Source organism: Procambarus clarkii, chromosome 18 (genome assembly GCF_040958095.1).
Source record: "Procambarus clarkii isolate CNS0578487 chromosome 18, FALCON_Pclarkii_2.0, whole genome shotgun sequence".
NCBI classification, from domain to species: domain Eukaryota; kingdom Metazoa; phylum Arthropoda; class Malacostraca; order Decapoda; family Cambaridae; genus Procambarus; species Procambarus clarkii.
In genome coordinates, this window is record NC_091167.1 from 29,309,696 (window position 1) to 29,323,111 (window position 13,416).

General features: G+C 47.5%; 1 protein-coding gene across 4 annotated transcripts; it reads left to right on the forward strand.

The window, feature by feature from the left end:
* The first annotated feature begins 407 nt into the window (after window positions 1-407).
* Window positions 408-12,463, forward strand: LOC123754218 (WD repeat-containing protein 86). 4 transcript variants are annotated; one of them, XM_069326642.1, is made up of 9 exons: window positions 414-489; window positions 3,377-3,578; window positions 4,146-4,267; window positions 4,732-4,877; window positions 6,493-6,639; window positions 7,282-7,407; window positions 9,985-10,204; window positions 11,084-11,258; window positions 11,720-12,462. In XM_069326642.1, the coding sequence occupies exons 2-9, from the start codon at window positions 3,394-3,396 to the stop codon at window positions 11,808-11,810; spliced, it is 1,212 nt and encodes a 403-aa protein (XP_069182743.1). In that variant the 5' UTR covers window positions 414-489; window positions 3,377-3,393; the 3' UTR covers window positions 11,811-12,462. The 4 variants fall into 4 exon arrangements, with proteins under 4 accessions (XP_069182745.1, XP_069182743.1, XP_069182746.1 ...); XM_069326643.1 differs by having other exon boundaries at window positions 469-489; window positions 3,380-3,578; XM_069326644.1 differs by lacking the exon at window positions 4,146-4,267 and having other exon boundaries at window positions 408-489; window positions 11,720-12,463.
* The last annotated feature ends 953 nt before the right edge of the window (window positions 12,464-13,416 follow it).

The window sequence follows — 13,416 nt, forward strand, 5'->3', positions numbered from 1 at the left end:
GTACTGTGTCGGCCAGAACAGTGGTGTCAGGTCCTGCCCCAAGCTACGCAGCAATGAAGCCAGGTCTTGTGTGTCAATCAACAGCCTGGTAATGGTATCAAATCTTACCACAACAAGGTAACCTTGGAGTGTGAGGTTATGGTGGTGGTGGTGATGGGGAAGGGGTGGTGGTGGTGGTGATGGTGGTGGTGGTGGTGATGGGGAAGAGGTGATGGTGGTGGTGGTGTGGGGGGGGAGGGACTGTATTCCATGTGGTAGTCGCCTGGCTACCACACACAGCAAGGACGAGGGAGGGTGCCACCACCCGCCCCCACCACACACACACACACACACACACACACACACACACACACACACACACACACACACACACACACACACACACACACACACACACACACACACACACACTCACGAGTGTTGCTCTCGTGAACCTCTCGGCCAGCTCGAGAGCTCTAGTGTCTCTAGACCGTCACTACACACCGGAAGGTAAGCTGTTGTCTCTCGCACACCTGACTGCCACACCTGACTGCCACATCACACTTGAAGCTGAGAAACAAGCACAGATATCTCATCTCTCAAGTCTTCTCTACTGAGAGATATTTACAATTGGGACAAGATGACAGGTGTTGTGTCCGTCCCTACCCAGACACTCAGAGTGTCTTGCCCGAGCTATCTAAGATATTCTTGCCCGAACACACACACATACACACAGACTACATACACACAGACCACATACACACAGACCACATACACACAGACCACATATACACAGACCACATACACACAGACCACATACACACAGACCACATACACACAGACCACATACACACAGACCACATATACACAGACCACATACACACAGACCACATACACACACAGACCACATACACACAGACCACATACACACATAGACCACATACACACAGACCACATACACACAGACCACATACACATAGACCCCATACACACAGACCACATACACACAGACCACATACACACAGACCACATACACACAGACCGCATACACACAGACCGCATACACACAGACCACATACACACAGACCACATATACACAGACCACATACACACAGACCACATACACACAGACCACATACACACAGACCACATATACACAGACCACATACACACAGACCACATACACACACAGACCACATACACACAGACCACATACACACATAGACCACATACACACAGACCACATACACACAGACCACATACACATAGACCCCATACACACAGACCACATGCACACAGACCACATACACACAGACCACATACACACAGACCACATACACACAGACCGCATACACACAGACCACATACACACAGACCACATACACATAGACCACCCACACACAGACCACATACATACAGATCACATACACACAGACCACATACACACAGACCACATGCACACAGACCACATACACACAGACCACATACACACAGACCACATACACACAGACCACATACACATAGACCACATACACACAGACCGCATACACACAGACCACATACACATAGACCACCCACACACAGACCACATACACACAGACCACATACATACAGACCACATACACACAGACCGCATACACACAGACCGCATACACACAGACCGCATACACACAGACCGCATACACACAGAATGCACTGGGAAGTGATGTGGTGGCGGCAGACTCCATACATTGTTTCAAATGTAGATATGATAGAGCCCAGTAGGCTCAGGAACCTGTACAACATTTGATTGACAGTTGAAACCGGGACCAAAGAGCCAGAGCTCAACCCCCGCAAGGACAACTAGGTGAGTACACACACAAGAACACACAAGCAGGCACACACACACACACACACACACACACACACACACACACACACAAGAACACACACACGAGAATGTATCAGCAAGGCAGCACACTCTCCTGCTATGGTTACCAAGGTGTATACCACAACACCATTGATCGTCACGAGGGCAACCTTCACATAATCACATACACCACCCCACATATAGGGGGTCACATACACCACCCCACATATAGGGGTCACATACACCACCCCACATATAGGGGTCACATACACCACCCCACATATAGGGGTCACATACACCACCCCACATATAGGGGTCACATACACCACCCCACATATAGCGGTCACATACACCACCCCACATATAGGGGTCACATACACCACCCCACATATAGGGGTCACATACACCACCCCACATATAGGGGGTGACATACACCACCCCACATATAGGGGGTGACATACACCACCCCACATATAGGGGGTGACATACACCACCCCACATATAGGGGGTGACATACACCACCCCACATATAGGGGTCACATACACCACCCCACATATAGGGGTCACATACACCACCCCACATATAGGGGGTGACCCCTCACTTGCTCTAGTGCTGGGGTCTGAGCTGGTGGTGGAGCGGGTTAAGGCGTACCTGTTATGCCAGTTGCTGGAAGGCTTCTGTGCTGGCTAGGGTTCGAGTCTCCTGGTGGGAAAGTGTTCTAAAGTTGTATATATATATATATATATATATATATATTGGTGAAGGTGTAATTGCGTATTGTTTATCCCCCCTTCATTCCTTGCACTGTTACTTGTTACCGCCAATTCTTGATCTTACCATCGACTTTGGGTAGGATAAAGAAGAGGTTTAAAACCCGAACAGTTACTGGCTCAAGCAGGCCGTAATACACCCATATTGTTTTCTACTACTGGTCTACTACAGGTGGTCTTTGCAAGCATAACAATATCATGCTTTGAAATGCCAACATGTGATGGCATCTAAAAGAATTTGATTTCAAATCTGTGTTCTTTAGCAGGTAAAACATTCATTCGAATATAACTGACTATATTCTGGGTGTTACTATCTGCGTTCAATACCTGGAGTGCACTCTGCGAGTCACAGTATATAAGTCCACTGCCTTCGTCTTTTAACAATTCAGTGACAAGGTATAAGCCTGCAAGTTCGGTTTGAGTTGTACTTGCACAATCATTGACGCGCTTCATTGCTGTGTGTACGAGAAAAGATTAGTTAAATACATTACATGCACATCCGGTACATCTTCCACCTTATTCTCCTGAACCGTCGGTATAGCACTAATACACATCGTTACCCATAACCTGAGTACAGTGATGCTGTATAGTGTTAACTGTTGTAATAATGTGTACACTATCTTTCTTGGGTGCATTTACTAAATCAAGTGATAGATCCCAGATATACCTTAGATTAATTGGTTTATTGTTCATTAATTGAGTTGGGTACATATTTAATGTTTTGATGGGGTTGGCAACGTTGTAGAACTAAGGTATGGGCGTTCGTGTCCCCAGCAGCAGGAGGAGGAGGCAGGATGGGCGCCGCCGGTAGCAGGGACCTGAGGAAATTCCCGCAGGAGACACTCTGTGATCATAATGGTAGCATCAACTGCATGGCCGCCTCGGACGACGAGTCTCTGCTCGTCACCGGCTCCGAGGACAAGACTGCCAGAGTCTGGTCCGTTGGTGAAGACGACACTGAGTGTCTTGGTGTCATACGGTATGTCTGCCTCTGTGTCACACGGTATGTCTGCCTCTGTGTCATACAGTATGTCTGCCTCTGTGCCATACGGTATGTCTGCCTTGGTGTCATATGGTATGTCTGCCTTGGTGTCATACGGTATGTCTGCCTTGGTGTCATACGGTATGTCTGCCTTGGTGTCATACGGTATGTCTGCCTTTGTGTCATATGGTATGTCTGTCTTGGTGTCATACGGTATGTCTGTCTAGGTGTCATACGCTATATCTGTCTAGGTGTCATACGGTATGTCTGTCTTGGTCTCATACTGTATGTCTGTCTTGGTGGCAAATGTACGTGAACGCATCATGTGTTATACGTATGTGTGTTCAGTATATGTATGTCTTGGTGTCATCCAAATACTGCTATCAGGAGCCCCAAGTTATAAAGTCTGGGTACTGTTGTCAGGAGCCCCAAGTTATAAAGTCTGGGTACTGTTGTCAGGAGCCCCAAGTTATAAAGTCTGGGTACTGTTGTCAGGAGCCCCAAGTTATAAAGACGGTATCGTGCCCAGGGGCCCACTATCTTAACAATGGGTGCTTGTGACAGGGGCCACACAAGCTACATCACCTGCGTGACGGTCCACGACACCTTCGTCATCACGGGGTCAGCTGACAGCACCCTCAGGAAGTGGGACATTATCACCTGTGACTGTCTCTTCACCTATCACGGTACGTCACCAAGCCGTATTGTGCCTGATACTAAGCCCATGCTCCTCTCCCTTACCCATGCTCCTCTCCCTGACCCATGCTCCTCTCCCTGACCCATGCTCCTCTCCTTCAGCCACACCACCTGCCCCCAGCCACACTACGTGCCCCCAGCCACACCACCTGCCCCCAGCCACACTACCTGCCCCCAGCCACACTACCTGCCCCCAGCCACACTACCTGCCCCCAGCCACACTACCTGCCCCCAGCCACACCACCTGCCCCCAGCCACACTACCTGCCCCCAGCCACACTACCTGCCCCCAGCCACACTACCTGCCCCCAGCCACACTACCTGCCCCCAGCCACACCACCTGCCCCCAGCCACACTACCTGCCCCCAGCCACACTACCTGCCCCCAGCCACACTACCTGCCCCCAGCCACACTACCTGCCCCCAGCCACACCACTAATACAAGTCGTGGCACAGGTCACAATTCGCGAGTGACGCGGGTGCTGTGCACGGGAGAGTACGTGTTCAGCACGTCCCAGGACACCACCGCTAAGGCTTGGTACATCGACGAGGACGAGCTGGAGGAGCACGACGACACCTCCGTCTGCATCCGCACTTTCCAGGTATTGACCACGACTTGTCTTCCTCTGTCTACTACATATAATTTTCTTTCTAACACAAAAAAAAATCCTCAGGGGAATAGACAGGGTAGACAAGGATAAACTATTCAACACGGGTGGTACTCGAACAAGGGGACACAGGTGGAGACTGAGTACCCAAATGAGCCACAGGGACGTTAGAAAGAACTTTTTCAGTGTCAGAGTAGTTAACAGGTGGAATGCATTAGGCAGTGATGTGGTGGAGGCTGACTCCATACACAGTTTCAAATGTAGATATGATAGAGCCCAGTAGGCTCAGGAATCTGTACACCAGTTGATTGACAGTTGAGAGGCGGGACCAAACAGCCAAAGCTCGACCGTTCTCTTTAAGTGCATTCCATTTTTTCCTCAGGAATTAGATTAGGTGTTACGTCCACGCCCAGGTCTCTTTCTAGAGTCGTCACAGGTAGGCAGTTCCCCTTCAATGTGTACTGTCCCTTTGGTATCCTGTCACCTAATCCCATTTCCATAACTTTACATTTGCCCGTGTTGAACTCCAGTAGCCATTTCTCTGACCATCTCTGCAACCTGTTAAAATCCTCTTGGAGGATCCTACAATCCTCATCTGTCACAACTCTTCTCATCAGCTTTGCGTCAGCCGCGAGCATCGACATGTAGGATTCCTGTAAACATGTCGTTAACGTATATTAGAACTAGAATTGGTCCCAGCACCGATCCTTGAGGTACTCCACTCGTTACTGTTCGCCAGTCTGACTTCTCGCCCCGTACCGGAAGCCTGTGGCTCCTTCCTGTTAGGTAGTTCCTTACCCATGCTAGGGCCTTTCCGCTTAATCCCGCTTGCGTCTCAAATTTGAATAGCAGGCTCATGTGCGGTACTGTAACAAAGGCCTTTTGGCGGTCCAGAAATATGCAGTCTGCCCAACCTTTTCTGTCCTGCCTTATCCTCGTTATTTTATCATAGAATTCCAAAAGGTTTAGTAGGCAAGATTTCCCTTTCCAGAACTCGTGTGTGTGTGTGTGTGTGTGTGTTTACTAGTTGTGTTTTTGCGGGGGTTGAGCTTTGCTCTTTCGGCCCGCCTCTCAACTGTCAATCAACTGTTTACTAACTACTTTTTTTTTTTTTTTTTTTTTTTTTTTTTTTTTTTTTTTTTTTTTTTTTTTTCCCACACACCACACACACACACACCCCAGGAAGCAGCCCGTGACAGCTGACTAACTCCCAGGTACCTATTTACTGCTAGGTAACAGGGGCACTTAGGGTGAAAGAAACTTTGCCCATTTGTTTCTGCCTCGTGCGGGAATCGAACCCGCGCCACAGAATTACGAATCCTGCGCGCTATCCACCAGGCTACGAGGCCCCTCTGTGTGTGTGTGTGTGTGTGTGTGTGTGTGTGTGTGTGTGTGTGTGTGTGTGTGTGTGTGTGTGTGTGTGTGTGTGTGTGTATACTCACCTAGTTGTACTTACCTAGTTGTGTTTACGGGGGGTTGAGTTCTGGCTCTTTGGTCCCGCCTCTCAACCGTCAATCAACTGACCATACAAGCGTGTGTTTGTGGCCTAGAGCGACTAACACACCGGAGGCAGTAGTTAAGAGTAACGAGTGTCCTTGTTGTTGTGCAGGGACACACCGGGGGCATCTACTGCCTGGCCATCATCCCGGGGGACGACCAGATTAACGAGGTCAAGGGCCTGGGTGACGTCATCATCACCGGCAGCATGGACTGCACCGCCCGCTCCTGGTGCTTCACCAGCGGCACGTGTCTCAAGGTCAGTACCCCCCCCCTCGCCCTGGTGCTTCACCAGCGGCACGTGTCTCAAGGTCAGTAAGGGTGCTTCACCAGCGGCACGTGTCTCAAGGTCAGTACCCCCCCCCCCCGCCCTGGTGCTTCACCAGCGGCACGTGTCTCAAGGTCAGTACCCCCCCCCCCCGCCCTGGTGCTTCACCAGCGGCACGTGTCTCAAGGTCAGTACCCCCCCCCCGCCCTGGTGCTTCACCAGCGGCACGTGTCTCAAGGTCAGAACCCCCCCCCCCCGCCCTCGTGCTTCACCAGCGGCACGTGTCCCAAGGTCAGTACCCCCCCCCCCCCCGCCCTGGAGCTTCACCAGCGGCACGTGTCTCAAGGTCAGTACCTCCCCCCCCGCCCTGGTGCTTCACCAGCGGCACGTGTCTCAAGGTCAGTACCTCCCCCCCCCCCCCGCCCTGGTGCTTCACCAGCGGCACGTGTCTCAAGGTCAGTAAGGGTGCTTTTTTTCCATTAGTCATTCATGCACTGTTTGTCAGCCTTCTTGAGGAGGCAACTTCCTGTGACGAACACATGACCACATTACTATTGTCATTACCTTTTAGTGATTACTTTTAATATGCCATAATCTACCATTTACTGTGTGGGGTGTGTCTTACTGTACCAGAAGTTCGAGGGCCACACCTCCTGCGTGAGCTGCCTGGCCACCGACAACGCCGGCCGGCTCCTCTACACCGGCAGTGCCGACAGAACCCTTCGTAGCTGGGACCTCGCTACCGGTATCTGCTTCAGGGTAGGTGACTGTACAAACCCTCCTCTCCTGCCAGGGTAGGTGACTAATCCCCCCTTCCCTTGTCACCTGCTTCAGCATAGGTGACTGTACCCCCCCTCCCTTGTCACCTGCTTCAGCATAGGTGACTGTACCCCTCTCCCATCCTCACCCTTCTTTAATCTCTCGCCTTTCAGTCTGGTATCTGTTAATTAAGTTGGAGACGGAGGTGGCTGTCACAACTTTGTTTTCTCAGTTCGCTACAAGTGTTAACCATCTGTTTCCGTACATTTATTCGATTCCTTTGTGCTTTCTGCTTTCTCCTGTGTCCTCTTTTCCGTCCTTCAAATTAAGAGGCTGCGTTTGTCCACCTTGTTGCATCTCCATGAATGGTTTTATTTTTAAATTAACATAGTTGAACGATTACAACAGAGGGAATTGTGGTGTTAGGGAGTGTCGCTAGACAATGCAAACTCGTACCTTCTGTGTGCTAAGTTACCCTTAGACCCAAGAGGCCAGGTCTTGTGTGTTACATTTCATACCAGTTACCGCGACCTACTAATCGTATAACCGGGGTGGATCACCTGTGTCAGTATGCCTTGATATCGCCCTGCAACGAGCACTCCCCTAGTCTGTATTGATAGCAAGGTAGGCCCAGACTCTCTTAATGGGCACAGCTTAGTTCCTTGTCGCCAGTTAAATTGCGAAGCTCGCTTTGGATTTGGATAGACAAATTTAAGTCGGTTTTCTTGATTGTCATTCAGAGACCTCCAGACCTTTCCCAGCCCAGGTGGGGCCTTGGCCCCCCCTCCCGACACCTCGTTATCTTGACCCTTGTTGAGTGTAAGTGCAGTGTGGTTCTTATCAGATGTTTAGAAATGTCTGTCAGTCGTGTAGATATTTTTTTTAGTTCTTTCAACGATTCCCTTCATATTGAACATTTTGTAAAGATTACAAATTTATGTAATCTTTACATAAATATCAAGATTATTTGTGTTTAAAAAGTAATTTATGAGAAATATATAAATTAACCATTACTGGCGTTATCCAATTTAGCCTTGGATGAAAATTGTTGATCTGTTAAAACTATACCATACACCATCTATATGTTGAGCTGTGCAGAGTGAAAGGCGCTCACAGAATGTTACTGATTAGATTGACCACAAGCTTAATGTTATCACTACATACATAAAAAGGCTGAAAGATAATCATACTCTTGTCTATAAAGTTGACTGGATGATAGCAGCATCTCTTCCACTTTTAACTGTTTTCATACTCTTCCTCTTTCCTCTCTATCCTCTTCCTCTATGGTGTTTACCTCTTTACTTCTGTGTTTTGCACCCCTCCTCTCGGTCTACTCTTCTCATTCTGTGCTCTTCATCCTTCTACCTCCTTTCAAACTTCTACCTCCTCTTTTTTTTTTCCTTTCCCATCCCCTATCACACATCTCATTCATAACATTGCCTATTCCCTTCGTAACTTTTTAATTCTGTTCCTTCTCTCTTCTAGGGTTGAGATTTAAGTTCCATAAGCTTGTCTTCATAACTTAACCCTCTTAACTTAGAGAACTAAGTTTCAATTTTGTGCTTCATGAGGGTCAGATTGCATGCCGGTGTTAAATATTCTATTATTGGTCTCACATAGGTTGTTTAGATTAGAATGATAGAATACTTTCTTAAGTTCATAAATACAGTTCTTATGTTCACAGCACGTCACATGCTTTCAATATTATCCTAGTTATGTCAGCCAGTAAGGTCACTGCTGGCATTATAGTCATTCCCAAGTACTATCATCTTGCCTATCCCTGAAGTTTCATTCTCTTATTCATTTATCTTTATTTGAAGTTTCATTCTCTTGGTGTCGTCTCCTGCTTTCTTCTCACAAGTTCATTACCATAAACTTGTTGAGGTTGAACTCTAACAGCCATTTCTCTGCCCACTCTTGTTTCATGGTGATTGTATTACTTAACATGTGCTTACATAGTTGAGTCTACGGGGAGTAAGACCCAGTTCCCGAGCCCCACTTAATAATTATACAATGATATATACTTACTTCCCTGCTATACTCTAGACATATACTGCACACAAGTATCCCCCTTACATTTCCCTGGCTCATCTGTGTTCCACCTATGGCCCTCGTTCTATTGTTCCTTAACTGGATAAGTACTATCCACTATGCCTATTCTATTCATTATATTATATTAGTGATCCTATTTCCGCTTATCCTTCTCTTCCAATGTCGCTAGGTTTAGTTCATTCAGCCTTTCCTTGTAGCTCAGTTCCTAAACTCTGCAACCTGTCTTGTTGGCAATCTTTGGGCCATCTATATTTTCTTGTAATTTACCAAGTGTGGGTTGCATGCTGGCGCTGCATACTCTGGGACTCGTCTAACATATGTCGTCAATATCAATCTGAAATATACCTTAATCATTTTCTTTAAAGGCACACTTAGCTTAAGCGTCTTCTGTATGCAGTTAATGTTGCTCCTCAGGAGTGAGGGGCAGGTGTTGCACCCACTCCTTGGAGGCAGGTGTTTACAACAGGTGTTGCTGATGTACGTAAGATACACCAGTACGTAAGATAAGGAGGTGTTGTGATGCAGGTGTTCGCGGGCCACCAGCACCACGTAGTGTGTCTGGTGGTGCTGAAGCAGCTGCTCTACAGCGGTGATGGAGGCGGGGTGGTGAAGGGGTGGGAGGTGGGCGCCGACGACCACCTCCCCAGGAACCTCCACCAGCACAAGACCCTCACCGTCGAGGCCCTCAACACCTTCACTGGTCACAACAACACCGTCAACTGCATCAAGTTCCACAAGGGCATCGGTGAGTCCTTAGATGTGACTGGGTGTAGAGTGATGATATAGAAAGTGACTGGGTGTAGAGTGATGGTGTAGGAAGTGACTGGGTGTAGTGTGACTGACTGGGTGTAGAGTGATGGTGTAGGAAGTGACTGGGTGTAGAGTGATGTTGTAGGAAGTGACTGGGTGTAGTGTGACTGACTGGGTGTAGAGTGAGTGTATTGTACTCGCCTAATTGTGCTTGCGAGGGTTGAGCTCTGGCTCTTTTTTCCCCGCCTCTCAACTGTCAATCAACTGATGTACAGGTCCCTGAGCCTACTGGGCTCTGTCATATCAACATTATAAACTGTATGGAGTCAGCCTCCACCACATCAATGCCTAATGCATTCCATCTGTTAACTACTGACACTGAAAAAGTTCTTTCTAACGTCAATGTGGTTCATTTGGGTACTCAGTTTCCACCTGTGTCCCCTTGTTCGCGTACCACCCGTGTTAAGCAGTTTATCTTTATCTACCCTGTCAATTCCTGAGAATTTTGTAGGTAGTGATCATGTATCCCCTTGCACCTCACGACATTAGAAGACAGAAGAGTATTTCTCGTAGCCTTTCTTCGCAGCCTTTTCTCGCAGCCTTTCCTTTCTGATTGGGTGTAGAATGAGGTTATAGAGTATGGCTGAAGTGTAGTGCATGGCTGAGGGGATGTGGAATGAGGGTATAGTGTAGAGTAAGGGTATAGTGTGTAGCTAACTGGTTGAAGAGTGAGGGGGGATAGGGTGTGACTGACTGGGTGTAGAGTGAGGGGTATAGAGTGGGACACTACAGCCACACTTGGCCCCCCCCCCAGTGTACAATAAAGCCGGACTTGCTTCCAGAGTGTACAATAAATTATCACTTGCCTCTACAGTGTACACTGGATGCAGTGACAATCTGACGAGAGCATTTGACGCCACAAGTAAGCAGCTGCTGGCAGTGTACGTCGGCCACAAGATTGGTGTCAACTGCCTCATGATGTGTGGCACGAAGCTCTTCAGCGGCTCCACAGACACCACCATAATGGTCTGGGACCTCGCTAAGCGCAGGTAACCTTTCATCACCTCCATCATGGTCTGGGGGGGAAGGATGCACCAGCACCTTGACCAGAAATAATGAATATGCGTTCTATGCTTATTCCCCTTTCTCTCTCTCTTCATACCTGAGAATGTCTTTTTGTTCTGTGCAAGATTTGTATTGTTGAGACAAGCAGGCTACAGTATACAGCTGTGGTGTCTTGTAGCTGCTTGTTGTTTTATAAGGAACGCTGCCGAGTTGACATTGTAGCACAGACCTGGACACTTTTCCCATTATTTGTGCGTGTCATCTACTATCACCCTATAGTGAAGCTACGTATATCTACATTATATATATGATGCCTTCTTTTGATAATTACTTATATAATATATAATATGTGTATATATATTATATAATATATATTATATAATATATAATATTATATAATATAATATATTATATAATATATAAAAGCAATTAACATCCGTTTCAGTACTGAGCTCGATGATCAGGACTCCAGCGACGAAGATGACGACAGTGATGACAATAATGCCAATGATAATGAAGATAACAGTGCCAAATAAAGCCAACAGGTGAAAAACTTGCTGACACGGCGACCAGCTGGCCACAGAGGTCCGCACAAGCCAGGAAACACCGCGACACTATCTGTATATACATTGACACCGCGACGATCATTAGGTGGGAGTAAGGCACCCTGTACCCTGCTGTTTCCACCAGCACAAGGTATTCCTTTATTAAGCCATGCTGACACAACATTAAGACTCCTTATTGGCTACAATGTTAATCAACAGCAACAATGAACAATGGTCTTCAGTAATCCTGGGGTCATAACCTACAGGATGAAATTGAACGTATTGATCATAACAAACGTTAACGAGTTGTTGAAACAATCTGGTGAAGTGCTTGCCCCAGGCACATTTTATAAACTATTTTTTTATACTGCAGAATATACTCTTGACCACTATAGCTGCTGAACTTATACCTTTGACCATTGTAGCTACTAAATTTATATCTCTTGACCCAATCTTTGAAAAATGACGATTTCTGCGTGAAAATTACTGTGCATTCATTTTCACATTCAAAAACAGGTATTTAAACTACATAAATAGTTTGTTCCTAAAGAACAAAATAATTTAAATAAAAATAGCTTTTTCAAATAAAATTGTTAATGAACGAATTGTTTTCAATGATTATACATCTATTAATGAAATATATTTACGTATATTAAGCAAATAAATACATGTATTAAATATTTGTTCTTCAAAAACCCTAATAATTTTTCCTTTTATATATTTATTACTTTGTGCATTATTGATGAAGTAAGTAATTATCAAAAAGAAGGCACCAAACCGGGAAGGTTATGTAGCACCATCAAATGTGCGGGATAATCAGAGGGCGCTAAATATCACCAAGGATGACAATCGACTTGATAATGATCCAGGGGAGTTCCACCTGCGCTGCCGTTGAGTGAGGACGTGTCGCTTGTCCGCTCCGGCAGTTTGTGGTCGTTGCCGTTTTCGCCGGCAGGGGGTGTGGGGGTGTTTACCCTCCCTGCTGTTCCTGATGGTGGAGACGTGGCGTGTTTTGCGATGGGCGGCCCTATTCCCACTGTCGTGCGGTTAAACTCCATCGGATTGGAGTTTACTGGCCGTGCTGGTTACCCGCTGGTGAACGTGGTGTTGAGTGACATGCTTCGTGTCCCGGTTGGGGACGTATATGGCATTGAGCTGGTAACTGCTCACCGTGTTGTTATCAAGTTTGTGGGTGAGGCGGTGTACCGTGCTTTCTTACGGAGGTACGAGGGTCGTACTTTGCAGTTACAGGACGGCACCGGGTCTGTGACCATTTCAGACCGTAGTGGTGCTGTGACGATTGTCAGTGTTCATGGCGCCCCCATGGAGTTTCCTGAGACTCTCTTCCGGCGATTCTTCCAGAGGTACGGCTCCGTCGTCAGTGTGCGGATGAACTCCCTGTCGTCTGGCACGTATTCGGGTGTGAAGACCAACATTCGGACCCTCGGGATGCGACTGAGGTCAGACATACCGTGCTCTGTCCGGCTGTTGGGGTACTACGTGCGTGTGTTTTATGCCCGGCAACCCCGTACTTGCTTCCGGTGTGGCTTGTTGGGGCATCAGGCTGCCGGGTGTACTGCTGATCCGGTCGCTCCTG